This window comes from Carcharhinus amblyrhynchos, chromosome 7 (assembly GCF_965287045.1).
Source record: "Carcharhinus amblyrhynchos chromosome 7, sCarAmb.v2.hapA, whole genome shotgun sequence".
NCBI lineage: Eukaryota > Metazoa > Chordata > Chondrichthyes > Carcharhiniformes > Carcharhinidae > Carcharhinus > Carcharhinus amblyrhynchos.
The window spans coordinates 8694752-8721070 of NC_137330.1; the positions used below are offsets into that span (position 1 = coordinate 8694752).

The 26319-nt window shown below is 41.1% G+C and overlaps 1 protein-coding gene across 2 annotated transcripts in view; it reads left to right on the forward strand.

Annotated features, from left to right (window-relative positions):
- Positions 1-26319, forward strand: part of strn (striatin, calmodulin binding protein) — a 92607-nt gene that overhangs the window by 34239 nt on the left and 32049 nt on the right. For both annotated transcript variants that reach the window (XM_080191898.1, XM_080191899.1), the window contains exons 2-6: positions 2661-2764; positions 14323-14396; positions 22038-22116; positions 23311-23481; positions 25910-26060. In XM_080191898.1, the coding sequence (XP_080048024.1) occupies positions 2661-2764; positions 14323-14396; positions 22038-22116; positions 23311-23481; positions 25910-26060 (579 nt within the window). The remainder of the gene's footprint in view (positions 1-2660; positions 2765-14322; positions 14397-22037; positions 22117-23310; positions 23482-25909; positions 26061-26319) is intronic.

Consider the following 26319-nt stretch of genomic DNA (forward strand, 5'->3'; position numbering starts at 1 on the left):
AAGGGCAATTGGCAAGTATGCGACAACCGCTGAGGAATCTCTCTGCTCTCCATCACAGGAAAAACCCTTGCAAGAGTCCTGCTAAATCATCTGGTCACTCATCTGGAGCTGGGCCTGCTTCCAGAGCCACAGTGTGGCTTCTGCAAAGGTCTATGACATGATTTTTGCTGTGCGCTGACTTCAGGAGAAGTGTCAGGAGCAGAATCGTGAGCTCTACACAACCTTCGTTGACCTCGCGAAAACCTTTAACACTATCAACCAACAAGGCCTGGGAGGATCATGTCAAAGTTCAGCTGCCCCCCCCCAAATTCATTCAGATGGTACCATGATGGCCAGAGTACTGGATGGCGGAGAATCCTCTAAGGCATTCCCAGTCACCAGTGGCGTCAAACAAGGCTGTGTGCTCGCATCCACACTGTTCAGCATGATGTTTACTGCCATGCTGAATGATGCCTTCCAGGACAGTGTTGCTGGAATCAGCCTCAAGTACAGAGTGCATGGGAAGCTCTTCAACCAGAGGAAACTTCAAGCTATTACCAAGTGAAGGAGACTGTTCTGAGATACTTCCTCTTTGACTGCACCCTGTATACTGGCTCAGAGCCAGAGATGCAAATCAGCATGGACAAACTTTCCACAGCTTGTGACAACTTTGGACTCACCATCAACATTAAAAAGACCAAAGTCATGCACCAGCCTGCTCTTGCACTGTACACAGAACCCATAATCACAATAAAAGAGCAGAAACTACAGGCAGTGGACCAGTTCACTTACCTTGGCAGCATTGTCTCCCGAGCAGTGACTATTGGTACAGAAGTTAACTGCAGAATAGCAAAGGCAAGTTCTGCTTTCAGTAGACCGTACTCCACTTTATGGGAACGTTGAGGAATCCCCCCAGAAACAACTGAAGACCTACAGCGCCATGGCACTCACGACCCTCCTGTATGTCTATGAAACGTGGTCTGTGTATCAATGGCATGCAAGACAGCTCAATCATTTCCATAGGATTTGTCTTTGCAGAATATTATGCATCAGATGGCAAGACAAAGTACCAGACACTGAAGTTCTCTCTAGAGCAAGTCTACCATCGGCCCACACACATCTGATGAGAGCACAGACCTGGTGGGCAGATCATGTCATCCATATACCAGACTAGCAAATACCCAAGCAGCTCCTTTTTGGGGAACTCTGGGAAGACACTCACATGGAGGGCAGAAGAAACATTACAAAGGCATGTGCAAGGCCTCCCTGAAGTAGCTTGACATAGACACGATCACCTGGGAAATGCTGGCACAAAACCTCCCTACCTGGCACTGCCTCATCCACAAGGGCTGTCAAGCTTACAAAGCAAGGTGCAATGCTGAAGCACAACTTAAGCGCAAGCTGCACAAGTCCAGAGCCACCAGCACAACAACTACAGTGCCTACACAAGTCTGTCCAGTATGTGCCAGGACATTCCGTGCCCAAATTGGCCTGATCAGTCATCTTCGGACACCACATCCAGCCTCAAAATGACTAATGGTGTTGATGGACGAACAGCAACAGTACAAAAGGATGCCATTTGGCCCATCAAGTCTATACTGACCACAATTCTACCCAAGCCCTATTCCTGTAACCCTCATTTACCCTGCTAATCCCCTTGACATTAGGGTCAATTTAGCATGACCAATCAACCTAATCTGCACATCTTTGGACTGTGGGAGGGAGCAGAGCACCCAGAGGAAAACCATGCAGACATGGGGAGAATGTGCAAACTCCACATGATGAGTCATTAATACATGAAATGCATTATGTTGGCTAAATGGAATTTTTAGTCACCAATTTGCATGTACTCCTTTTCAAGATTTAGAAAAATCTTCCTATTCCAAGATTTAGTGTACATCTTGCAATCATTTTGAAGCTCTATTTCATGTATGTGAAACAAGTATCTTGATTCACCAATCAATTGCTAGCTAATCAGTTTGGTTCATGTAGTTTTCCTTGGGAAGGAATATGTGAACATCTCTGGTGATATAATCATTCTTAACTTTCCCAGAGATATGAAATTACTGGCAGGAAAAATGGGAAGGGCTCTGTCCTGTATGACTCAACCCAGAGTTTCTCACTGAGGGGTGGATTATGTAATATAGACATGTTTATATCTATCATATGACCCCAGTCTCTAAAGAAGCAGTGCAGACCAGTAGTAACCATTTGCAATTGTGTATCAATTCAAGGTGAATTGTAGATTTTTCAATGCTTGTGTACTTAAAATATAAGTCAAAAATAAATATTTTCCTCTTCCACCTCTTAAAGATATGGGTTAATGACAAAAACTAAATTGAGTCTTGCCAGCAATTTAGGTGATCAGTCCAGTTTTGCTTTCTGTGAGAAGGCATTCCTTCTTCACCATTAAGAAATGATGTTCCTTGCCATTGTGCTTAGCTTATAACTAACTGAAATTGTGCTAAAAGGTTTGAATGTCCTTGATTTTTTTTATTACAAGATGGAGTTTTTGATTTAAAATGCTCTTTATTTACAGCTATATTGACTACCAATTTTGTGTGTTTTCACTGTACCAGAAAAATCATTAATTGCTTTGAAATCTTTCAAAAATGTGCTAACCTACATCTTTTCCCTAATTTTGATTGAATTTAGGTTAATTTTCTTTTTTTCCCTTTCAGGCACAGATTTCTTTCTTGCAAGGGGAGAGGAAAGGCCAGGAGAACCTGAAGAAGGATTTGGTTAGAAGAATTAAGATGCTTGAATATGCTCTAAAACAGGAAAGGTGCGACTTTTTAAATTTTTCAATGATTCTGTAATGTATGTGCAGTTAACCGACTTCCCTTTGCAGATTCCCATTATTGTGAAACAAATACTATTAACGATTCCTCTAGATTTACATCTGTTCAAACTGATCTCCACACACTGTTCTAACAGTTTCAATGTAGAATTATAGCTAAGTTTCATATTTGTAATCATAAAAAAGCATCAAGTTTACACACAGCTTTATGTTTTAACATAAAGGCAAAATATTCTGGAAATATTCAGCTTTGTTAACTCTAACTATATTTCAGATTTCCAGAAGTCTCATTATTTTGCTCTTATATCAGTGCTTTGAAGGCTGTGTTGTATTTCTATTTGAATTGAATCTGAAAAACTGTTGTATTGGCTCCAGAGGCTTATCTGTTTCTATTTTAATTGGCATTCAGAATAGGGCAGGCATTAGAGATAAGATCACAACCAGATCAGTCATGATCTAGTGGAATGGCAAAAGATGTCTAAAGGGCTTCATGTCCTAATGGCCCTAATTCTTATGTTCTTATTACCCACATACAGCAAGATCTGGACAGTATTTGGGCTTTGGCTGATGAATGGCAAGTAATGTTTATGTCACAATTACCAGACAATGACCATCTCCAACAAGATAAAATTAAACTATCTTCCTTTCATATTGTTTCATTGAATCCCTACCATCCATGTCCTGTGGGTTACTTTTGACCAGGAACCAAACTGAACCAGCTGAATACATACTGTGTCTGCAAGGGCAGGTCAGTGGCTGGGAATTCTGCAGCGAATAAGTTGCTATTAGACATCCGCCACACCACCCCACCCCATCCAACTAAAAATGTTTAACATCATTCAGGACAAAACCACTTGCTTGACTGGCAATTTGTCCACTTTAAACATTCACTCCCTCCACCACCACTGCACAATGGCATCAGTGTGTACAAGGTAAAAAATGGGATGAGGTCCTAAAATCGCAACACAGGGAGCTAGTAGAAATGAGAGGGTATATTGGATATATATATATATAGCTGAAGAGATGGTATCGCGGGAAGGTTTCAGATTCCTGGGGCATTGGGACCAATTCTGGGAGATGTGGGACCTGTACAAATTGGACAGGTTACACCTGGGCAGGATTGGGATTGATGCCCTAGGGGGAGTGTTTACTACAGCAGTTGGAAGGGTTTAAATTAATATGCCAGGGGATGGGAATTTATGTAAGGAGTTCGAGAAGGAGGGAACAAGGACAAAATGTGGAGAGAATGTTCCAACTACATCAAAAATCAGGAAGAAAGTTAAAAGGAAGGAGAACTCAGGAGATATTATTGGAAGTGTTAGAATTCAAAAAGAAGGTACGAAAACTAACATAAGGACACTTTATCTGAATGCTCGTAGTATTCAAAACAAGGCAAATGAGTTGACAACACAAATCATTGTGAATAAGTATGGTTTAGTGGCCATTCCAGAGACATGGTTGCAGGATGATCATGTCCAGGAGTTGAATATCCAGGGGTATCGGAAGGATCGACAGGAAGGCAAGGGAGGTGGTGTAGCTCTGATATTTAAGGATGACATCAGGATGGTAGTGAGATGATGTAGGTTCTATGGAAAAAAAAAATTGAATCCATTTGAGTGGAAATTAGAAGTAGTAAGGAGAAGAAGTCACTGACTGGCGTAGTCTATAGGCTACCAAATAATGACATCATGGTAGAGCATGAAATAAAATAACTGATGCATGTAAAAATGGTACAGCAGTTATCATATAGGGGATTTTAATCCAAGTATCAATTGGTCAAACCAGGTCAGTCAAGGCACTCTTGAGGAGGAGTTCATAAAATATGTCCACGATAACTCCCTTGAACAATATGTAATGGAACCAACAAGGGAGCAAACTATCCTAGATCTGGTCCTGTGTAATGACAGTAGAAAGTCTGACAACACCAGGTTTTAGTCCAACCTATTTATTTAATAAATAGGTTGGACTAAAACCTGGTGTTGTCAGACTTTTTACTGTGTTTACGCCAGTCCAATGCCGGCATACCCACATCCTGTGTAATGAGACAGGAATAATTAATGATCTTGCAGTTAGGGATCCTTTTGGGAGAAGTGATCGCAATTAAAATACAGATGGAGCATGAGAAGGTAAAATCCAATACCAGTGTCTTCTGCTTAAACAAAGGAGACTACAGAGGGATGAGGGAGGAGTCAGTTAAGGTAGACTGGGAGCGAAAACTTTATGGTGGGACAACTGAGGAACAGTGGAAGACTTTCAAAGCGATCTTTCATGGTGCTCAGCAAAAGTATATACCAGTGATAAGGAAGGACTGTAAAAAAAAAAGAGATAATCAGCCATGGATATCTAAGGAAATAAGGAGGGTATCAAATTGAAAGAAAATGCACTCAAAATGGCAAAGATTGGTGCAAAGCTAGAGGATTGGGAAATCTTTAAAGGTCAGCAGAAAGCCACGAAAAAAGCTATAAAGAAAAGATGGATTATGAGAGTAAACTAGCTCAGAATATAAAAACAAGTAGCAAACGTTTCTACAAATATATAAAATGAAAAAGAGTGGTTAAAGTAAACGTTGGTCCTTTAGAGGATGAGAAGGGGGATGTAATAATTGGAAATGAGAAAATGGCTGGGGCATTGAACATGTATTTTGCCAGCCTTCACAGTGGAAGATACAAATAACATGCCAAAAATTGATGACAAGAAGGTTGTGGCAGGTGAAGACCGAGAAAGTATCATTATCACAAAAAAGGGGTAGTGTTGGGCAAGTTAATAGGGCTAAAGATAGATGAGCCTCCCAGCCTTAACAGAATGCATCCTAGGGGACTAAAAGAAATGGCAGGAGAAATAGCAAATGCAGTATGGTAATGTAGTTTACCAAAATTTGCTGGACTCTGGGGTGGTTCCTGCAGATTGGAAAACAGCAAATGTGATGCCACTGTTTAAAAAAGGAGGTAGACAAAAGGCAGGTACCTATAGGCCTGTTAGCTTAACTTCTGTAGTAGGGAAAATGCTTGAATCTATCATCAAGGAAGAAATAGCGAGACATCTGAATATAAATTGTCCCATTGGTAAGATGCAGCATGGGTTCATGAAGGGGAAGATCATGTCTGACTAATTTGGTGGAATTCTTTGAGAACATTACATGTGCGGTGGACATTGGGAAACCTGTGGATGTGGAGTATCTGGATTTCCAGAAGGCATTTGACAAGATGCCGCACCAAAGACAGCTACGTAAGATAAAGTTGCATGGTATTGGTGTGGATAGAGGATTGGTTAACTAATAGAAAGCAAAGATTGGGGGTAAATGAGTGTTTTTCTGGTTGACAATCAGTGACTAGTGGTGTGCCTCAGGGATCAGTGTAGGGACTGCAATATTTACGATTTACATAGATGATTTGGAGTTGGGGACGAAGTGTAGTGTGTCAAAATTCGCAGATGACACCAAGATGAGTGGCAGTGTACAGAGGATACTGATCTGCAAAGGGATATAATCTAACTGAGTGGGTGAGGGTCTGGCAGATGGAATACAATGTTGGTAAATGTGAGGTAGTCCATTTTGGTAGGAATAACAGCAAAATGGACTACTATATAAATGGTAAAAATTTGCAGCATGCTCCTGTGCAGAGGGATCTGGGTGTCCTTGTGCGGGAATCTCGAGTTAGTTTGCAGGTGCAGCGCGTAATTAAGAAGGCAAATGGAATTTTGTCCCTCAATGCTAGGGGAATGGAGTTTAAAAACAGCGAGGTTATGTTGCAGCTGTATAAGATGCTAATGAGGCCACACCTGGAGTACTGTATACAGTTTTGGTCTCCTTACTTGAGAAAGGATATACTGGTGGGGGTGCAGAGGAGATTCACTGGGTTGATTCCGGAGTTGAGAGGGTTGGCTTATGAGGAGAGACTGAGTAGACTGGGGCTATATTCATTGGAATTCAGAAGAATGAGGTGAGATCTTCCAGAAATATTATGAAGGGAATAGATAAGATAGAAGCAGGGAAGTTGTTTCCACTGGCGGGTGAAACTAGAACTAGGAGGCATGGCCTCAAAATAAGGGGAAGCAGATTTAGGATTGAGTTGAGGAGGAACTTCTTCACACAAAGGATTGTGAATCTGTGGAATTCCCTGCCCAGTGAAGCAGTTGAGGATACCTCATTGGATATTTTTATGGCAAGGATAGATACATTTTCAAATAGTAAAGGAATTAAGAGTTATGGTGAGTGAGTGGGTGGGTAAGTGGAGCTGATTCCACCAAAAGATCAGCCATGATCTTATTGCATGGCGGAGCAGACTTGAGGGGCCAGGTAGCTTAGTCCTGCTCCTAGTTATGTTCTAAGACGCACTGCAAAAACTCACCAAATCTCCTCTGGCAGCATCTCCATACCCATGAGCTCTTCCACCTTGAAAAACCAAGAGCATCAGACCACCAAGCTTCCCAACAAGCCACATGCCATCCTGACTTGAGACTATATCGCTATTTTTTCACTGTCCCTGGTTAAATCCTGGAAACTAAGAGGTTATCTTATGGAAGCATAAGATTTCTAAGCAGATTTGACAAGATGGATAGTCAAAATATTTTTCTTCGTTTGAGGGAGACTAGATCAAAGGGCACAGTTTAAAGATGAGGAGTCTTGGATTTGAGAGATGAGAAGGATCGTTAGAGGCTGAGTCATTGAATATATTCAAGGCTGAGTAAGATAGATTTTTGATAGCCAAGGGAGTCAACAGTTATGAGGTGGCGAGCAGGAAATTGGAGTTAAAGCCACAATCAACTCAGCGCTGATCCCCTCCAATGTTGGAAGAGGCTCGAGGAGCCAAATGGCGTACTCCTCCTCCTTATGAACTCAATGGACTCTAGATGTACCAACACCAGATGAGCTACAGCAGTTCAAGAAGGTAGCTCACCATCACTTTAGGGCAATTTGGAATGATGAATAAAATGCTGGCATTGCCAGTGGCATTCGTTTCCTATAAAATAATTTAAAAATTGTGATCAACAGCATCCTGCATTTAGCAAAAATCCACAAGTATTGCACCCACAGATACTCAAAGCAATAATGGCGAAGCTAATATATTCACTGTCATTATGGAGTAAATCGGATAGCAGCTTCTGGCACTTGCACATATGTATTTAAACATGGAATCCTGGAATTTGCTGTCAGAGATCCCTATGGTTTTCCACAGAGTATGCAGTAGCAGTTGACGCTGATAAACTCAGCATTGAAAGACCTAGTTGTGTGATATTGTGGTACTTAACTAATTCTTCACTAAGGATGGCATGAAAAGTTAGGGCTGATGCTTAGCGTTAAGTAACATTTTAATGACCCGATGATTGTTAAGTATTGCTAAATAATCTGTCTGACTCTGAAAATTTAATTTTGCAAATTTGGAGTCCCATTCTTTGTAGGTTGATTAGTGTCAGTGCGTTTTAAAAAGTAATTAATGTTCCTTATTTCTCTCTTCCTTACTCCCATTTGTCTTCTCCAATCTTTATTCTACTCCCCTTAAGTGATTTAAATGTAGTTTATACTTCCTGCATTAGACTCTGCATACATCAGTGACTATTCTTCGATCTGATTGAAGAATCAGACTGTTTTCTTGCTCTGTTCATGAGAAATAACAGTTCCCTTATGGAGGATGCTATTCTAAATCAGAAGTTGGATTGAGCCTGCCCCTGTAACCTGTGGCTGGCTGTCAGTGAGTTGAACAGTGAAAAATCCATGTGGGTGGCTTTCTTTGAGGGAGGAAGTAGAAAAGACACTTCTATCCCTGTTTCAAAGTTCAATAGGGAAAGGAATAATTGTAGAGCATTGTTTAACCACTGATTGAATGTAGAAATCTAGTTTCCAAAAATGAGATAGCTTAACTTGGTAATCAGAAAGATGCTAAAATCATTGCTAAAAGATCAGATAACAATCTGATACAAGGAAGATTGCATTTAACAAGCTTTATTAATCCTTAACGAAATAAGTGTAGGGCAGGTAATGCAATGGTTGTGTATTTTTAACTGATTCATGGAATGTGGGTGTTGCTGGCAAGACCAACATTTATTACTCATCCCTAATTGTTTAAAGTTGGTGTTATGCTATGGTCCTGAATATTATTAAGCAATTAGCTAGGTCAGTTAAGATCGACCATTTGCTCTGGGTCTGGAATCGCACGTAGGCCAGTCAAGGTTAAGAACAAAGAAAAGTACAGCACAGGAATAGTTCCTTCAGTTGTCCAAGCCAATCATGATGCCCTAACTAAACTTTTTAAAAAAAAGTCTGCCTGCCCTTTGTCCATATTCCTCTATTCCCTCGCTATTCATGTAACCATCCAGATGCCTCTTAAATGTTGCTAATGTGCCTGCTTCCACCACTTTTGGCAGTGTGTTCCAGGCATCCACCACTGTGTGGAAAAACTTCTTATGCAAATCTCCCTTAAACTTTCCCCCTCTCACCTTGAACCTGTGCTCCCTTGTAATTGACACTTCTACCCTCGGAAAAAGCCTCTGACTATCCACCCTGTCTCTGCCACTCCTAATTTTGTAGACCTCTATCAGGTCTCCTCGCGGCTTCCCTCTTTCCAATAAAACAATCCTAGTGTATTCAACCTCTCCTCATAGTTAATGGCCTCGAGACCAAGCAACATCCTGGTGAACTTTCTTTGCTCTTTCCAAAGCTTTCATGTCCTTTTGGGTACGTAAGAACATAAGTAGGGGCAGGAGTAGGCCATCTAGCCCTTCGAGCCTGTCCCACCATTCAATAAGATCATGGCTGATCTGAAGTGGATCAGTTCCACTTTCCTGCTTTCTCCCCATAACCCTTAATTCCCTTGCCTACCAAAAACCTATCTACCCGTGTCTTAAATATATTTAGCAAGGTAGCCTCTGCCACTTCAACGGGCAGAGAATTCCAGAGATTCACCACCCTTTGAGTGAAGAAGTTCCTCCTCAACTCTGTTCTAAACTGCCCGCCCCCCGCTTATCTTGAGGCTGTGCCCCCTAGTCCTGTTGTCCTTTCTGAGCAGGAAGAATCTCTCTACCTCTACCCTATCCATCCCCTTCATTATCTTATACGTCTCTATAAGATCCCCCCTCATCCTTCTAAACTCCAGCGAGTACGGACCCAGTCTATTTAGCCTCTCTAAGGATGAGGGTAAGGATGATAGGTTTCCTTCCTAGGAGGGCATTAGGGAACCTGATGAGTTTTGAAGATAATTTGATAGTTTCATAGTTACTGTTACTGATCCTAGCTTTTTATTCCAGATTTATTGATGAATTGAATTAAAATTGCCGAGCTGTCATGGTCATTAGTCCAGGCCTCTGGATTCTAATACAGTAATATAACCACTCTGTTGTTGTATGTTCAATTACAGAATTTCTTCCTTGAGGTGCCACATAAGTAACTTCTGATGAAGGTCAGGTGGATGCTAGATTGCAGAATATACTGAAAGTTGGCAACAAGAGAGAGTGTGATTAGGAATTGACGAAAATATACATTGGGTCCATTTGGGATTGGTGCTGGGATCAGTGTTCACGTACGGAATTGATTTGAGCTAGGAAACTTTATGCATAATGTTGAAATGTGCAGTTGATAGCAAATTGACAGATAAAGCTGAAGACAGCATCTATAAACAGAAGTACATAACCAGGCTTCCAGGAGTGGGTGGATAAATGGCAAATGAAATTCAGTGTTAGGTGATTCATTTTAGTAGGAGGAGATGCCTTGCAACTGTATTCTGGCTCATTGAATATGTTATGTTGCCATTTGACTTTGGTAGATGCAAGTTTATACAATATATAATCAAATCAAGACTCATGTAATTAAGTACCTGGAAGATGTAATGAACATTGAGTAAATGAACAATAAACAAGCAAACAAAAAATCTTCACCACACTATATTTACAATAATTACAGATGTACCCACCTAAATGACAATAACCTTTCAGAGTCCTTAACATAAAGTAAATATTTGAAAAAAATTATTTACTTTGCTAGTATCTATCAGATTTGGAAATGAGGGAAAAGTGGTATTGAGGTTATGTGGTGCGGCATTCTATAGGAAATACTTCCTACTTATTTTTAATTTTAAACTATTCAAAACTTCCTGTGGTTTTGCATGTGGTACAAAAAAATCTTCAAAATGTCACACAAAGAAAGGACCCTGAAAGCTTGGTGTCTTAATGCAGAATGGAATTCAGCTGGCCTATTTAACCCAGATACTTGCCATTTTTTATTGTTTTTCCCTTGCTGTGGTGTCTAGAACTGGGAGTCACAGTTTCTGAATAAGGGGCAGCCATTTGGGACTGAGATGAAGAGAAATTTCTTTGTGAATCTTTGGAGCTATCTAACCTAAGAATATACTCTCAGTAATTGAGTAAATTCAAGACAGAGGTCAATGGATTTTTGAACACTGAGGAAATCGAGGGATGTGGGGATGGTGCAGAAAAGTGAACATAAGAACATAAGAAGTAGGAGCAGGAGTAGGCCATCTAGCCCTTCGAGCCTGCCCCGCCATTCAATAAGATCATGGCTGATCTGTCGTGGCTCAGTTCCACATTCCCGCCCTCTCCCCATAACCCTTAATCCCCTCTCTTATCAAAAACCCATCAACCCGCGTCTTAAAAATATTTAACGAGGTAGCCTCCACCACTTCAACGGGCAGAGAATTCCAGAGATTCACCACCCTTTGAGTGAAGAAGTTCCTCCTCAACTCCGATCTAAACTGCCCCCCCCCCTCCTCTTTATCTTGAGGCTGTGCCCTCTAGTCCTGCAAACCTTTCTAAGCGGGAAGAATCTCTCTACCTCTACCCTATCCATCCCTTTCATTATCTTATATGTCTCTATAAGATCCCCCCTCGTCCTTCTAAACTCCAAGTACAGACCCTGTATATTTAGTCTCTTCATAGTCCAACCCCATCATCTCTGGTATCTAGTGAACCTCCTCTGCACTCCCTCCAAGACCAACATATCCTTGCGCAAGTGTGGTGACCAAAACTGCACACAGTACTCCAGCTGCAGCCTCACCAGTGCCCTGTACAGTTTCAGCAAGACCTCCCTGCTTTTATATTCTATCCCCCTCGCTATAAAGGCCAGCATTCCATTCGCCGCCTTCTTCACCTGCTGCACCTGCAGACTGGGTTTTTGTGACTCATGCACAAGGACCTCTAGGTCCCTCTGCACCATAGCACGCTGCAGCTTGTAGCCCTTTAAATAATAATCCCTCCTATTATTTCTACCAAAGTGGATAACCTCACACTTGTTAGCATTGTACTCCATCTGCCAGGTCCTCGCCCACTTGCTCAGCCTATCCAGATCCCTCTGCAGACTTTCCACACCCTCCGCACAATTTGCTTGCCCACTCATCTTTGTGTCATCAGCAAATTTCGTCACCCTACACTCAGCCCCCTCCTCCAGATCATCTATATAAATGGTAAATAGCTGAGGCCCCAGCACCGATCCCTGCGGCACTCCACTAGTCACCAACCGCCAATCAGAATAGCACCCATTGATACCAACTCTCTGCCTCCTATTAGACAACCAATCCTCTGTCCATGCTAACACCTTACCCCCAACTCCATGCACCCTAACCTTCTGAAGCAACCTTTTGTGAGGCACCTTATCAAATGCCTTTTGAAAATTGAGAAACACCACATCCACCGGTTCCCCTCTGTCTACCGCACTCGTCACATCCTCATAGAAATCCAATAAATTCGTCAAACACGACTTCCCCTTAATGAATCCATGCTGCGTCTGCTCTATCAAACCATTCCTTTTCAGGTGCCTCGCCATTTCTTCTTTGATGATGGATTCAAGCATTTTTCCAACTACAGACGTTAAACTAACCGGCCTATAATTCCCTGCCTTTTGTCTGCTACCTTTTTTAAACAGCAGCGTAGCATTAGCCGTTTTCCGATCTTCCGGCACTTCCCCGGAATCCTGCGAATTTTGGAAAATAATCACTAAGGCATCCACTATCATCTCTGCCATTTCCTTCAGAACCCTGGGATGCATTCCATCCGGTCCTGAGGTCTTGTCCACCATCAGTCCCATTAGTCTATCAAGCACTACCTCTCTAGCGACAGTAATCGCATCAGGCCCTCAACTCCTACCATCCTTCTATCTTTAATATCCGGCAAACTATTTGCGTCCTCCTCCGTGAAGACCAAGGCAAAAAACTTATTTAAAGCCTCCGCCATTTCCTCATCTCCCACCACTAAATCCCCCCTCTCGTCCTCTAAAGGTCCAACATTCACTCTAGCCAGCCTCCTTTATATATTTGTAAGAACTCTTACTGTCCTTTTTTATACTTAGTGCTAGTTTAGCTTCATAGTCTATCCTTCCTTTCTTTATCAACTTCTTAGTCAATCTTTGTTGATTTTGTTGAAGTGGAGTTGAGGTCGATGATTAGCTCTGACTGAGCAATCAGGGTCATATGACCTACCTCTTTTTCTAATATTCAGTTGCTGTATCCTGTTGCTCTATTGTTTTTTTGGTCTGAAACTAATTTAAAGTGGAGTCGCAGATGGACAGAATGGTGAAGAGGACATTAAGCAGGCTTGGTTTCATTGGTCAGAACATTGAATACAGGAGTTGGGATGTCTTGTTGAAGTTGTACAAGACATTGGTAAGGCCGCACTTGGAAAATTGTGTACGGTTCTGGTCACCGGATTATAGAAAGGATATCATTAAACTGGAAAGAGTTCAGAAAAGATTTACTTGGACTTGATGGTTTGAGTTATAAGGAGAGGCTGGATAGATTGGGACTTTTTTCTCTGAAGCTTGGAAGGCTGAGGGGTGATCTTACAGAGGTCTATAATATAATGAGGGACATAGATCAGCTTAGTAGTCAATATCTTTTTCCAAAGGTAGGGGAGTCTAAAACTAGATGGCAGAGGTTTAAGGTGAGGGGAGAGATATAAAAGTGTCCAGAGGGGCAATATTTTCAGAGGGTGGTGAGTATCTGGAACAAGCTGTCAGAGGTAGTAGTAGAGGCAGATACAATTTTGTCTCTTAAAAAGCATATAAACAGTTACATGGGTAAGATGAATATAGATGGATGTGGGCCAAATGCGGGCAATTGGGACTAGCTTCGGGGTTTAAAAAAGGGTGGCATGGACAAGCTGGGCCAAAGGGCCTGTTTCCATGCTGTAAACCTCTATGACTGTATGAACTATAAGTATGGTTCTCCGGCTGTCTGAAAATCCTTCTCTGAAGCTTGCCTTGTCTTTATTTTTGACAGCAGTTCAATGACTTGTAATTTTTTTGTTGTATAGTGAATAGTTTGGATTTTGCATTATTCCTTGAAGGATCTGTGTGTGCTGCATTAATTCAGGATTTTAGTACAGCATTAATTCAAGAAGAAATTAGCTCTTGGGCTAAAGGGACCAAGGGGTACGGGGGGAATCTGGGATCAGGATATTTAATTCGACGATAAACCATGATCGTAATGAATGGTGGAGCAGGCTTGAAGAGCCAAATGGCCTGCTCCTATTTTCTACATTTCTGTAACTTGTCAATTTCTCAAAATCAGTTGCCCCAAGTAAACATTTCCCCATCTTCCTTTCAGAGCTAAACATCATAAGTTGAAATATGGGACCGAGCTGAACCAAGGGGATATGAAGCCTCCAAATTATGACTCTGGTAAGATGTGAACGCTGAGGATTGCATTTCGCAAAAAAAGTAGCAAACACACCTTTAAGTATCAGTTGTGAAATCAAGCGTTAGGAATGGCATGCGGTCGAAACTAGGTTCATGGTGTAAGTAAGAGTGAATGAACTAGATCGAAAACTTGTATTTGTATAGGACAGTTGGAAGAACTATCCTTTGATCAAGAAGATGCCTTGCACTGATGATGATAGCTCTCACCAGATTACCAAACTGTAATGGAGGAACAGTTCATGCTGTATGAGAAGAGAATGCTGATTGGTTGGCAAGTGGACTCTGGAGGCATTGCAATGGAGAGTGCAGCATGGAACATTTAGCTGATCGGCTTTGTTGATATCCAAACTAGACAGGTCCACTCTGCTTGGTTAAGGAATTTCCCTTGGGAATGAATCAGGGGAAGACAATTCCTTAAGTCTTGGCTTAGATTTTTAAAAAATGGTATAAGATGTGCTGTATTCCTTCTGTCTGCAAAGGACAGAGCTATGTGAAAATATGTGGCTTTGGGCATGCATAAGTGAGCCACACTGCGATCCGGACTGACTGTCTTAACCATCAGTATAATTTTTAGCACAGTCAGGATTATTTAGGTATAGTCCAATTGCAGAATCACATCTAATATTGGATGCTGCGTTTTGAGATTAGCAAGCACAGGCTGATTGGGCATGGTTAGTATTTCTGATAGAATCTCTACAGTGTAGAAGGAAGCTATTTGGCCCATCGAGTCTGCACCAATACTCTGACAGAGGATCCCACACAGGCAGTTTGCTGTAACCCCACTTATTTATACTGGTAATCCTTCTAATGTACACATCTTGGGACACTCAGGATCAATTTAGCATGGCCATCACATCTTTGGACTGTGGGAGGAAACTGGAACACCCAGAAGAAACCCATGCAGAGAATGTGCAAAATCCACACACACTGACCCAAGACAGAGTTGAACCCATGTCCCTAGTACTGTGAGGCTGCAGTGCTAAGCCCTGTGCAACCATACCGCTTTCAACTTGTACCTGTTGCAAACAGCTGAGGGATCTTCTGTTTGATACAATGTGCCAATTAATAAGACATATAGCCTATATACCTGGCATTGCGGGCATTGAAATTCATGTACCACATTATTCATTTTGTGTCACAGGCAGGACATCTTTTTGGCTTGGCTGCATCATTGCTAGTGGCAAATACCATTCATGTAGCTATTGCATAATAACAGCTTGCTTCATGTTTAAGAATCATAGAAACACTACAGTGCAGAAAGAGGCCATTTGGCCCATCGAGTTCTAACCTATGCATCTCAGAACTTGAGACATCTTATTCCTGGATAATTTGAGGTACACAAGTCACTTTTTTTCAGGGCTGAAAGTGAAGTCCTTAGGCCCCTTGAGTTCTGTGATATACAGCAAATGATGATCTGATCAGGGTAACCATAATCCTGCAAAATGGCTTTGACTTATTTCCACATCAAACTTACAAGTTGAGAAAATAGCTCTGGGCCTTATTTACAAGGTTACAGGTAAGGCCAGTCTTATAGTGCATGGAACTGTAGGAATCCCAATGCATTTGTTGATCAGTGAAGGTAGGCTTGAATTGACAGTGTGGAGAACCTGTGGCAGATTTCTCAACCAGCATGTGGAGGAAAGGGAGCTAGCTTGATTGCTCCATTCCAAAGGTGAATTTGAGCTCCAAATGAAGATGATTAATGTGTTTAATAAAGTTCTTGTGTGAAACTACAGACTCAAATATAGCAAACATATCACTTACTTACTGAAAATATGCTAGAGGTAGGAGGTTAGTTATTCCATCAAAGGTGTTGGGGGCGGGGGGGGGGGGGGTGGTTAGTTGTTCCATCGAAGGTGGAAGCCTTGTGGAAACTAGTGAAGATGTTAGCAAGTGTGCAGCCGTGAGGCGAGCTCATGGTAACACCATCTATTTGGACATACGTGGTGTACCCTTCTCATGCAGTACAAATTATTGTTTTCCTCATTACAGTTGGGCCACTTGTGAGCTATCCTGATGTGTGCAAGACTAAAAACTTAGGTAGCCTGTCTTTTTTCAACAATACTCAAATTTTGTACTACCAAATGGCTAAATCTTTAAGAGTTCAGGAAGCATTAATATTAGAAACTACTCCCCCGTTTTCTTGATTTTTGCCTCCGTTTTAAAATATATACATAAAAAAATATATATGGTATCCCTGCAGGCTCCTTAACCCTGAGACAATTCCAGAAACATGGCATCAGACATTAATTAGGCATGGGTTGGGGGTGGTGGTGGTCTATGCTGAGTGGACTGCCACAAAGCTTGTTATTGTGGCACTTACTGTGTCTGTTTACATCAACAATCTTGATTCAGAAGTTCAGTGCCAACTGGTTAGATTTGTTAACAGTGTGAAATGCTCGAGTGAATCTGCAGAGGCGGATAGGGAATGAGCAAAATGAGTTGGATTAAATATGTAAGTGGGTGGAGTCCTGACATTTAATAGGGACAGTTTTAAAATACTGGACATAATAGTACTCAGTGAGCATTGTGAAAATAGCTGGTGTTTTTATTTGTTAGTTCTCAACATGTCTTTTGTAAATGTCAATAAAATTGATGCAATTTTGAACTATATAAGACACTTTTATTCAGCACTGTTAACAGCTTTTTATATCCCAAAGCACTTAATTTTGGGGTCAGGCCAAGCAAAACTGGGGAGAATGTCAGGGATGGTGGATGTTAGAATTGTCACAAGGGGAGGCTTCGAAAATGGGAACATTTGTAGCCAGATTGAGAAAGTTCTGGGATATGAGAACAATTTGGTTTAAACCTCTCCTATTTGGTAGAAAAGAGCAGGGCAGGAATAGGAGATGGTGTGAAGGAAGAGGATGTGCAGTAGATCAGTTCATGGTGCAGAGGTGAAATGCAAGAAGGCTGTGAGATTAGGGAGAAGTGAAGTTGGCAAGGGGTTTTAACATGGGGATTTTGAAATCTTGCACTGAGAAACTGGGAGCCAGTGACGACTGACAAAGAAAAGAGATTGGTGAGTGGAGCAGTATGGGATTTGATATGGTCAAGAGTTCAGGTAGCCACCTCCAGCTAACACAGGAGGTGCAAACTTCATTGCACCAAAACCTATCACCAGGATTGTTCTGTAACCAAGAGTTCGTTCTTGCACTTTTACCACACTGCCAACATCTGCTCCTGCTTCATCCTTTACTACCATTAAAATTATAAGCTGTGCCCTTTTCCCGGTTTAGATTCAACTTCTGTAATGTGCTTCTAGCTAACGTTTCCTCTAACCTCCACAAGTTGCACCTGCACAGTGTCAACAGCTCTACCCTTTCCAAAAATGATTGACCCTTTTATATCCTGAACAGTTGACTTCAGGCACAGTAGTATACACTGCGCCAGGGACCTGGATTCAATTCCCAGCTTGGGTCACTGTGTGTATGTTCTCCCTTTGTCTGCGTGGATTTCCTCCAGGTACTCCAGTTGCCCCCTGAGTCTGAAAGACATACTGGTTAGCTGCATTGACCCGAACAGGCACTGGAGTATGGCCACTAGGGGAGATTCACAGTAACTTCATTGCAGTGTTAATGTAAACCTTACTTGTAACTAATAAATAAACTTTAATTTTCGAAACTTAGTTCTCAATTTCAGTTTCTTCTATCTTCCTGACCTTTCCTGCTGCAGCACACTTTTCATTCAGTAACTTTTTCTTCTGCAGTTTGAGTAACTTTTTTGTTATTAGACATTTGCTTTTCTAGAACTCCACAATCCTGCAAAAACATCTCCTTGCCTCCCCCAGACGCTCCCCTCATCTTTCTTTTTCCATCTTTCTTGATCTGCCACTTATCCTCCACAGTTCAATGCATGTAATGTCTTCCTGTATACGAAAAACATTAGCGAAAATGAGGGATTTGCAGTGCACATTTCAGTATCTTGCGTACTGCCACATATTCCCACATACAGTAAATAAATAGACCAAGTTGTTGGTGAAAGTATAGATTACAAAGTCCTTCCCTATGAAGAACACGAAGTTAGAAACACACCTGTTCATAGAATAGCATCTTAAAGTTTATTTATCAGTATCACATGTAGACATACATTAACACTACAGTGAAGTTACTGTGAAAATCCTCTAGTCGTCACATTCTGGCATCTGTTTGGGTACACTGAGGGAGAATTTAGCATAGCCAATGCACCTAACCAGCGCATCTTTTGGCCTGTGGGAGGAAACTAGAGCACCCAGAAGAAACTTATGCAGAGACAGGGAGAATGTGCAGGTTCCGCACAGACAGTGATCCAAGCCGGGAATTCCCTGGTGTTGTGAGGCAGCAGTGCTAACCACTGTACCACCAAGTGAATCTGCCAAGCTGCGTTTTTTGTGATGTTCCTCTCCAGTCTTGAACGGTTTCAATAAACTTGATGCTAATAATAGAAGAACACTGGATGTGTTGGTACAAGTCATTGTGCAAAACTGGCATAAGCTGCTATCCTGCATAAATGTTTTATGATGCTGTTTTGGGCATCAGTGCCACAGTTAATTAGACTCTGACCTTTGACTTCAAATGTGTTTGAATCTAGCTCATGAACTCATGAGATGAAAGTCTGTTCTATCTGACAGTATGGAAATGGTTTGGGACTGTCAAACCAGTTTCCAGTAAGTGTGGACCATTTGGATAAGTTCATCCAGTCATTTTTGATCACCTCGAATATTTACAAATCCTTCAGGGATTTTTAATTGACTGGGTCTTCTGTTGGGAACTTATGGATTAAAGAGCCCACATTCATTCCTTGTAAAATAGTACCTCGCAGGTCCAAAGGCAAGAGCCAGTTGCAAGGAATTCAAGTGTGCTCAGGGATGTTGTTTATGATAACCAGCTAAAATTGTACAACCTGCCAATCCATAACACTGATGTTTCTACTGCATATCCAATTCTGACCATGCCACTCATTAGATATTGGCTGGTATGAAAAGTTGAGTTACATGGGCATAATTACATTCCTTAGCGATGCAGTGCCCATTTCAGGTCCTGTTAATAAGCTTGATTTTTTACAATAATATTCCAGTCACAGGATGCCTGATATGGAGAAATAACAGCCATGCTATACAGGGGTAGCTGTTTCTCATGGAGCAAAAGAATGGTTAAGTGCACAACACTGGGTGACTGGAAAGTGTTTCGTTTCCCAGCAGCGTTGTTGATCAACTTGAGCATAAACTTCACCAAGATTTTTAAAAATGAGTTTCTGCTCTTTGTGATGACACATGCAGCATCCTGACAGTGATGTGCAAAACAGTCACGCAAATGAAATTACAAATTTAATCTGTTTTAAAAATTAAATTCAAACCTTCAAATTAATGATTAGTTAAAAATAGCAATATTTAAGCAAGTTGCTGAAACAATTCTAGTGTTGGCAGTGGAAACACTATTTTATATAAAATACACTGTGATAAAAGCAAAATACTGTAATGCTGGAATCTGTAACAAAAACAGAAAACGCTGGAAAATCTCAGCAGGCCTGACCACATCTGTGGAGAGAGAATAAAGCCAATGTTCTGAGTCTGGCTGATTTTTTTGAGGTCATAATTTTCTGTTTTATATAATAGTTAAGGTTCATAAGGTTAAATCTCATGGATTCATGGATACAAAACTGGCTTCGGAGGGTGGTTGTAGAGAGTTGTTTTCAAACTGGAAGCCTGTGACCAGCGATGTGCCTCGGATCAGTGCTGGGTCTACTGTTATTTGTCATTTACATTAATGATTTGAATGAGAATATAGGAGATATGGTTAGTAAGTTTGCAAATGATGCTAAAATTGGTGGCGTAGTGGAATGTGAAGGAAGTTATCTCAATTGCAATGGGATCTTGATCAATGGGGCCAGTGGACTAACAAATGGCAAATGGAGTTAATTTAGATAAATGCAAGGTGATGCATTTTGGTAGATTGAACCAGGGCAGGACTTACTCAGTTAATGGTAGGGAGTTGGAGAGAGTTACAGAACAAAGCGATCTAGGGGTACGTAATTCATAGCTCCTTGAAAGCGGAATCGCAGGTGGACAGAATGGCAAAGGCGGCATTCGGCAAGCTTGGTTTCATTGGTCAGAACATTGAATACAGGAGTTGGGACGTCCTGTTGAAGATGTACAAGACATTGGTAAGGCCACACTTGGAATACTGTGCAGTTCTGGTCATCCTATTATAGAAAGGATATCACTAAATTAAAGTGCAGAAAAGATTTACTAGGATGCTACTGGCACTTATGGATTGAATTACAAGGAAAGGCTAGATAGACTGGGACTTTTTTCTCTGGAGTGTAGGAGGCTGAGGGGTGATCTTATAGAGATCTATGAAATAATGAGGGGCATAGATCAAGTAGATAGTCAACATATTTTCCCAAAGGTAGGAGAGTCTAAAACTAGAGTGCATAAGTTTAAGGTGAGAGGGGAGAGATACAAAAGTGTCCAGAGGGGCAAATTTTTCACAAAGCGTGGTGAATGTCTGGAACAAGCTGCAGAGGTAGTAGTAAAGGCAAGTACAATTTTGTCTTTTAAAAAGCATTTAGATAGTTACATGGGTACGATGGGTATAGAGGGATATGGGCCAAATGTGGACAAGTGTGATTAGCTTAGGGGTTTTAAAAAAATGGCGGCATAGAAAAGTTGGGCCAGAGGGCCTCATTCCATGCTGTAAACCTCTATGACTCTGATTTATTGGAGCAGTCTCTGTCCCTTAGCAGTTCAAGAATCGAATGTATAATTGCTGCTCAACAGGTGGCCAGCATTTGGAGTTGCATGTGAGGTAGCCTTGCATCATTTCAGTTTTTGTGGTATAAAAGTATCACACTTTCACATTCTCAAGAAGTCCTAAACCACTTCACTGTGAATAAATTCATTTTGAAGTGCAGTCACTGTTGGGTAAGCAAATGAAGAAGCTAGTTTGTACACATGGCGGTGGCATCAAAACAGCAAATGAGATAAATGGTTCGTAAACCTGTTCTTAGCCATTAGTTGAGAGATGGATATTGGCCAGGACAAGGAGAACTCCCTGTTCTTTAGCTGATGCCATTTGTTCTTTTATTTTCACTTGCAGCAGGCAGATAAGACCTCTGTGTAACATCATAGCTTCTATTAGTGCAGCATTCCTTCCATACTGCACTGGTGTATCAGTGTTGGAAGTGCAGGAGTCAGTATTAATTAACCATTGCAAGTTTAATATTTAACTTCAGTTTTGAAGTGTTAAGGAAAGGCTAGACGGATTACCCATGCTAAATTGCCGCATAATGACAGGATTAATGTGGTAAATATGTGTGGTTACAAGGATAGGGCCTGGGTGGGATTCTGGTAGGTGCGGGCTTGATGGGCTGAATGGCCTCCTGCACTGTTGAGATTCTATGAAAGCCCAGCACAGTCTAATGTTGAAAGGGAGCTGTCTGCCACCTGTTCTTGCTAATGTTACACATGTAGCTATCAGGGCTCTGCTTTCCCCTGACAGAAGGTGTAATTGTGGAAATGTAACTTCTAACTGTTAGTGGAGAACAATTTCTGTCTGACACCTGATTCCAATTGTGCCTGCAGTAAGATTATTAATAAAGTAAATTGAGGAGTGAGGAACTCAGTCTGGATCATTGCTTTTCTAGATGAAGGAAATGAAAACGAAATACAGACAACACAAAATAATCAGTTAACGTGGAAGCAAGGGCGACAACTCCTTCGTCAGTGAGTATCTGCAGTAGTTTTATTTCAAAAAGGTTGGTGATTCTGGTGTCTTCAGTGTTTTACCTTGTATTGAGAGAGCTGTGAACTGCTTTTGTTCCTTCTTCAAAATCACGTGTAAAACTGGTAGAATCTGATTTTAAACTAAATTGTAACATTTTAAAATGTTAACCTTATGGTTGTATTTGCTTCCAATGCCTTGCAAGTGCTGTTTTATGTGCAGCCACCATCTTTACAGGGGGCAATATCATAGGCCAGTCATTATTGACCCTGAAATTGAAAATATTACCTTGCTGGCCATATCCAAGTTAGTCTTCAATGGACAGCTCACCCCAATTCCCTCAGGGCTGGCAATAGCAAGTGGTATTGTCTGCCCATCCTTGCCCCAACCCCCAATTAAAATGTTGCATCAAGTTTTCAAAATATGGAAAGAAATGACTGGGGGGAGGGGCAACAAAACAGAAGAGACCAGGAAACGGCCGCACTTAATGTGCCCACCTACCATGTTGTTAGAAATTTCAGACAAATCATTTGATTCATTCAAAGGAATGATACACTGGGTTGCATTTCTTTTGTGATGCATCATTTTGGGGATACGTAGGCAATGAAGTAAGCTAATATTAGAATGATTGCCAAAAAGAAGCTATCGGCGCCATTGGGTACTGTGCCTGCACTAAAGCGACTGTCTTGTGCTCGTAGAAGCTAGTGTAGTATTAAAGATCATTATGTGCAGAATTAAAATGAAATGTGATCCAGGGTAGGATGCTTACTGCTCTCTTATATTAAAGGTCTAGTTCAGTTTACATGTATTAAAATTCAGTGCTTAAATATCTGTTTCTGCTTCCCCCCACCCCCTGAACCAATCTAAACAAGTAAACGGCTGAGTTTCTTAGTGCAAACAATGCAATGAATGGTGAATTGTTAACAATGGTCCTGTGCTGGGATCTTTCATTTTCCCAGTGACTATAGAGGCTGGTACTGAAAGAGACGCATCACTTTGACCCTGCAGCTGGTACGGGTGACTTTTCTTTTGCTAGTGCCCACTGCAGTGTAGCAAAGGATTTGTGGTGTGTATATTCTTCATCTTTTCTAACTGTTGCATCAATTGTAGCTCATCTATTTTGCTGTACAAGCTGGGATGAGATTTCAAGATATTGTCACTAAGCTTACAAATGCTCCAATTCACTATTTCCCTAGATACTTGCAGGAAGTGGGTTGCACAGACACCATAATAGATGTGAAGTCAAGGCGAGCACGGGCACTACTTGGCCTCTCCAGTGATGATCTAGATAAATTATCGGAAAACAAGAATCTGGAGCCTGTTGTAAATGGTGGTGAAACTCTAATAAAAGGAACAAACATGATTGGGTAAGTGCTGACAATTAATATCACCAGTGTACATTTACTTTGTTTAAAATCTTCCATTTAATTCCTTTGTGTAAAATCCATGCTCCTTTGAATGTAATAGTTCTAAGATTTTTAAAATATACTATCATTGCTGTGCATCCTTGGGTTTTGCACTTGCGCAAGTTTTGGATTTTGCTTTTTTTAAAGATTCACTATAAACTAACAGGTAAGCTTTTGAATTTAAGCCATGGCAGATATTTTCCAGTTCTGTGGCACACCTGGTTGCTTTACCCTGTAAGTTGACTAGAGCTGGCCCAGTCATTTAAATTCTTTCGACCTTTTCCACTGGATCCAACAAATATTCATAGGTGGGTGCTTTATTTTATCAGATAGTGTATAAACAGAGATCATAAACATAAACTTCTTAACATTGAACTAAAATGTTTGAGTTGTTAAAGTTATTGTTACCTTTTTTGGGTTGTTATAGGTTTACTATCATCTAAGGCTGTGTCCCTTATTAAACAAAACATAAATCCAGTGTCACTATTAAAGGGAAATAAAAAGGAGACCATTTGGCCCATCAAGTCTGTACCCACCATGATCTCACCCACACCCTATACCCATAACTCCACATATTTACCTTGCTAATTCCCCCCAGCACTAGGATTAATTTGGCGCAGCCAATCCACCTAACCCGCACATCTTTGGACTGTGGGAGGAAACTGGAGCACCCAGAGGGAACCCACACAGACATGGGGAGAACCTGCAAATTCCGCACAGTCAGTGACCTAAGGCCAGAATTGAATCTGCGTCCCTGGCACTGAGGCAGCCACTGTGTCACGATGCCGCCAGATCCAGAATTAATCCAACAGTTATCAGAATGGACAAAAGCTTTCTTTTACCCATGGTTGGAGCAAAGGTTCATCCGGATTTACTTGCTGTTGTTTAACAATTAGTGTTAGTATAATGTGACCTTACTCAGTGTGCTGCTGCTGGCTTGGTAAGACGTGGACTTATGATAAACTGAGTATTGCATAATGTGTATCCCACAACATTGAACAGTGTGAGATCAATGTGTTTTTTGATGCCTTTTCTTGTAGCATGTATTTAGTTTTCGGTACAGGTATGTCCCTTTTAAAATGTATTCTAACAGTACATTTTTGTTTTAGTGAGATTTGTAAATTAGGGAAATGATTTGAATAGCAATGCCTTGGTTTTCATTTCTGCATGGTTACTGTACAAACCAGCTGCCACTTCCTTGCACCCCCCCTCCAAATTCTCCTGCTCACTGCTTCCCACTCCCAAAACCTCTCTGCTTCCTGCTCACCACCCCACTCAGTCCCCATCCCAAGCGCTTGTGCATGAGAGCTTGGGAGAGGGGCAGTGAAAAGCAAGAAGTGAGCAAGGGAACAAGAAAGGCGGCAAGTGCAAGAGTGACAAGTAGGAGAATTGGGGTAGGGGGGTAGGGAGGTGGGAAGTGGGGACAGTATAAAGCATTAGTGAGTTAATAAGAGAACTTTTGGACCAGATAGTTTCATTGCAGTCAAATTTGAAATTAAATGTCCTCACATGCTTAAATTTACCATGCTGTTTTTTAAAAAACAGTTTTGGGGAACTGAATAAGGAATAGTTGTATTATGATATTACATTAATATGTTCCTGTGGTAAGGAGCAGGTGTTTTAATTTAATAGCCCTTATAAGAATAGTTAGTGAACTTATACCACTCATTTTGCTTTGTGTTAATCAGAGTTATATTTGAAGAGGAGAAATCTTCATTGTTCAGTGCCACATGGAGACAGCAAAGGGAATGGGATGGATTGAAGTGCTGTGCAGAAAGGTGGCATGGACTGAATGGCTGCCTCCTGTGCCATAAAGTTCCATGAATCTGGGACCAACGTATAACTTTTTCAGAACAGTAGCATCATGAGTGGAATGACTTCCTATTGCGCTGTAATATGTAAGAATATCTTGTGGTATGCTTCCAGGCTAAACAGTTGTTCTGACTGCTTTGTATTTTTCTCCCAGCTGTTTTTTAGTCAGTTTTGTGAAACAAGTGATTACATTCCTGACTCTCTCTCATAACATTGCATCTGTAGGTCTGATGCACATCTATTGGAAAAGGAGTGAGAAGTACATGGAAAGGAATTTGTGTTGTATTACAGTAAAAGAAAAAACCAGTTCTCACCAGGAGCCTTTCACTTTCCTCCTAATGGACTGTGACAGAGCAGATATGATCAGATTTGGGAACAGCTTGCTTATTGTCTGTAGAAAACTGCAAGGGGGTGGGAAAGAGAATCACTGAAAAGAAAGGATGTGATATCAACCATGGCACTTTGCGGAATTTTACATTTTACAGAATAACAACATGCTATTTTCCCCTCATCTGTTAGATTTGTTTGAAGGAATGTGAAAGACTATATAAAATGCTTTTGTATTTTTTTCCTAAAGAAATTCCGGGGAGAAAGTTAAACCGCTTTCGAGTGATTCAGCAGATGTACTGGAAACATTGACTTTCCTTGAAAACGCAGCAGCGGAATTTAGTGATGAAGATGAAGATGATGAAAATAATGGCAAAGAGAGAACAATTAGCGATAGTTCGGTAGGTTAAATGATTGAGTAGGTGGATAAATGTAGTGAAGTAATGTGTCAATTTGTGGTAAAATGTGCAGGCTGAATTCTGTAAAATTTTCTCCTGAAAGTACCCTAGCCCTATTATCACGTTGATCTACTCTTTCTTTCTTGTCAAATTTTTTTTGTGTGTGATTCTTTATGAAAATGTTATTTTCCATTTTGATATCTTATGACTTTACATTAAGGGAGTTGACACCAGGCTGGGAGAGAAGAGACTGGAGGAAGAG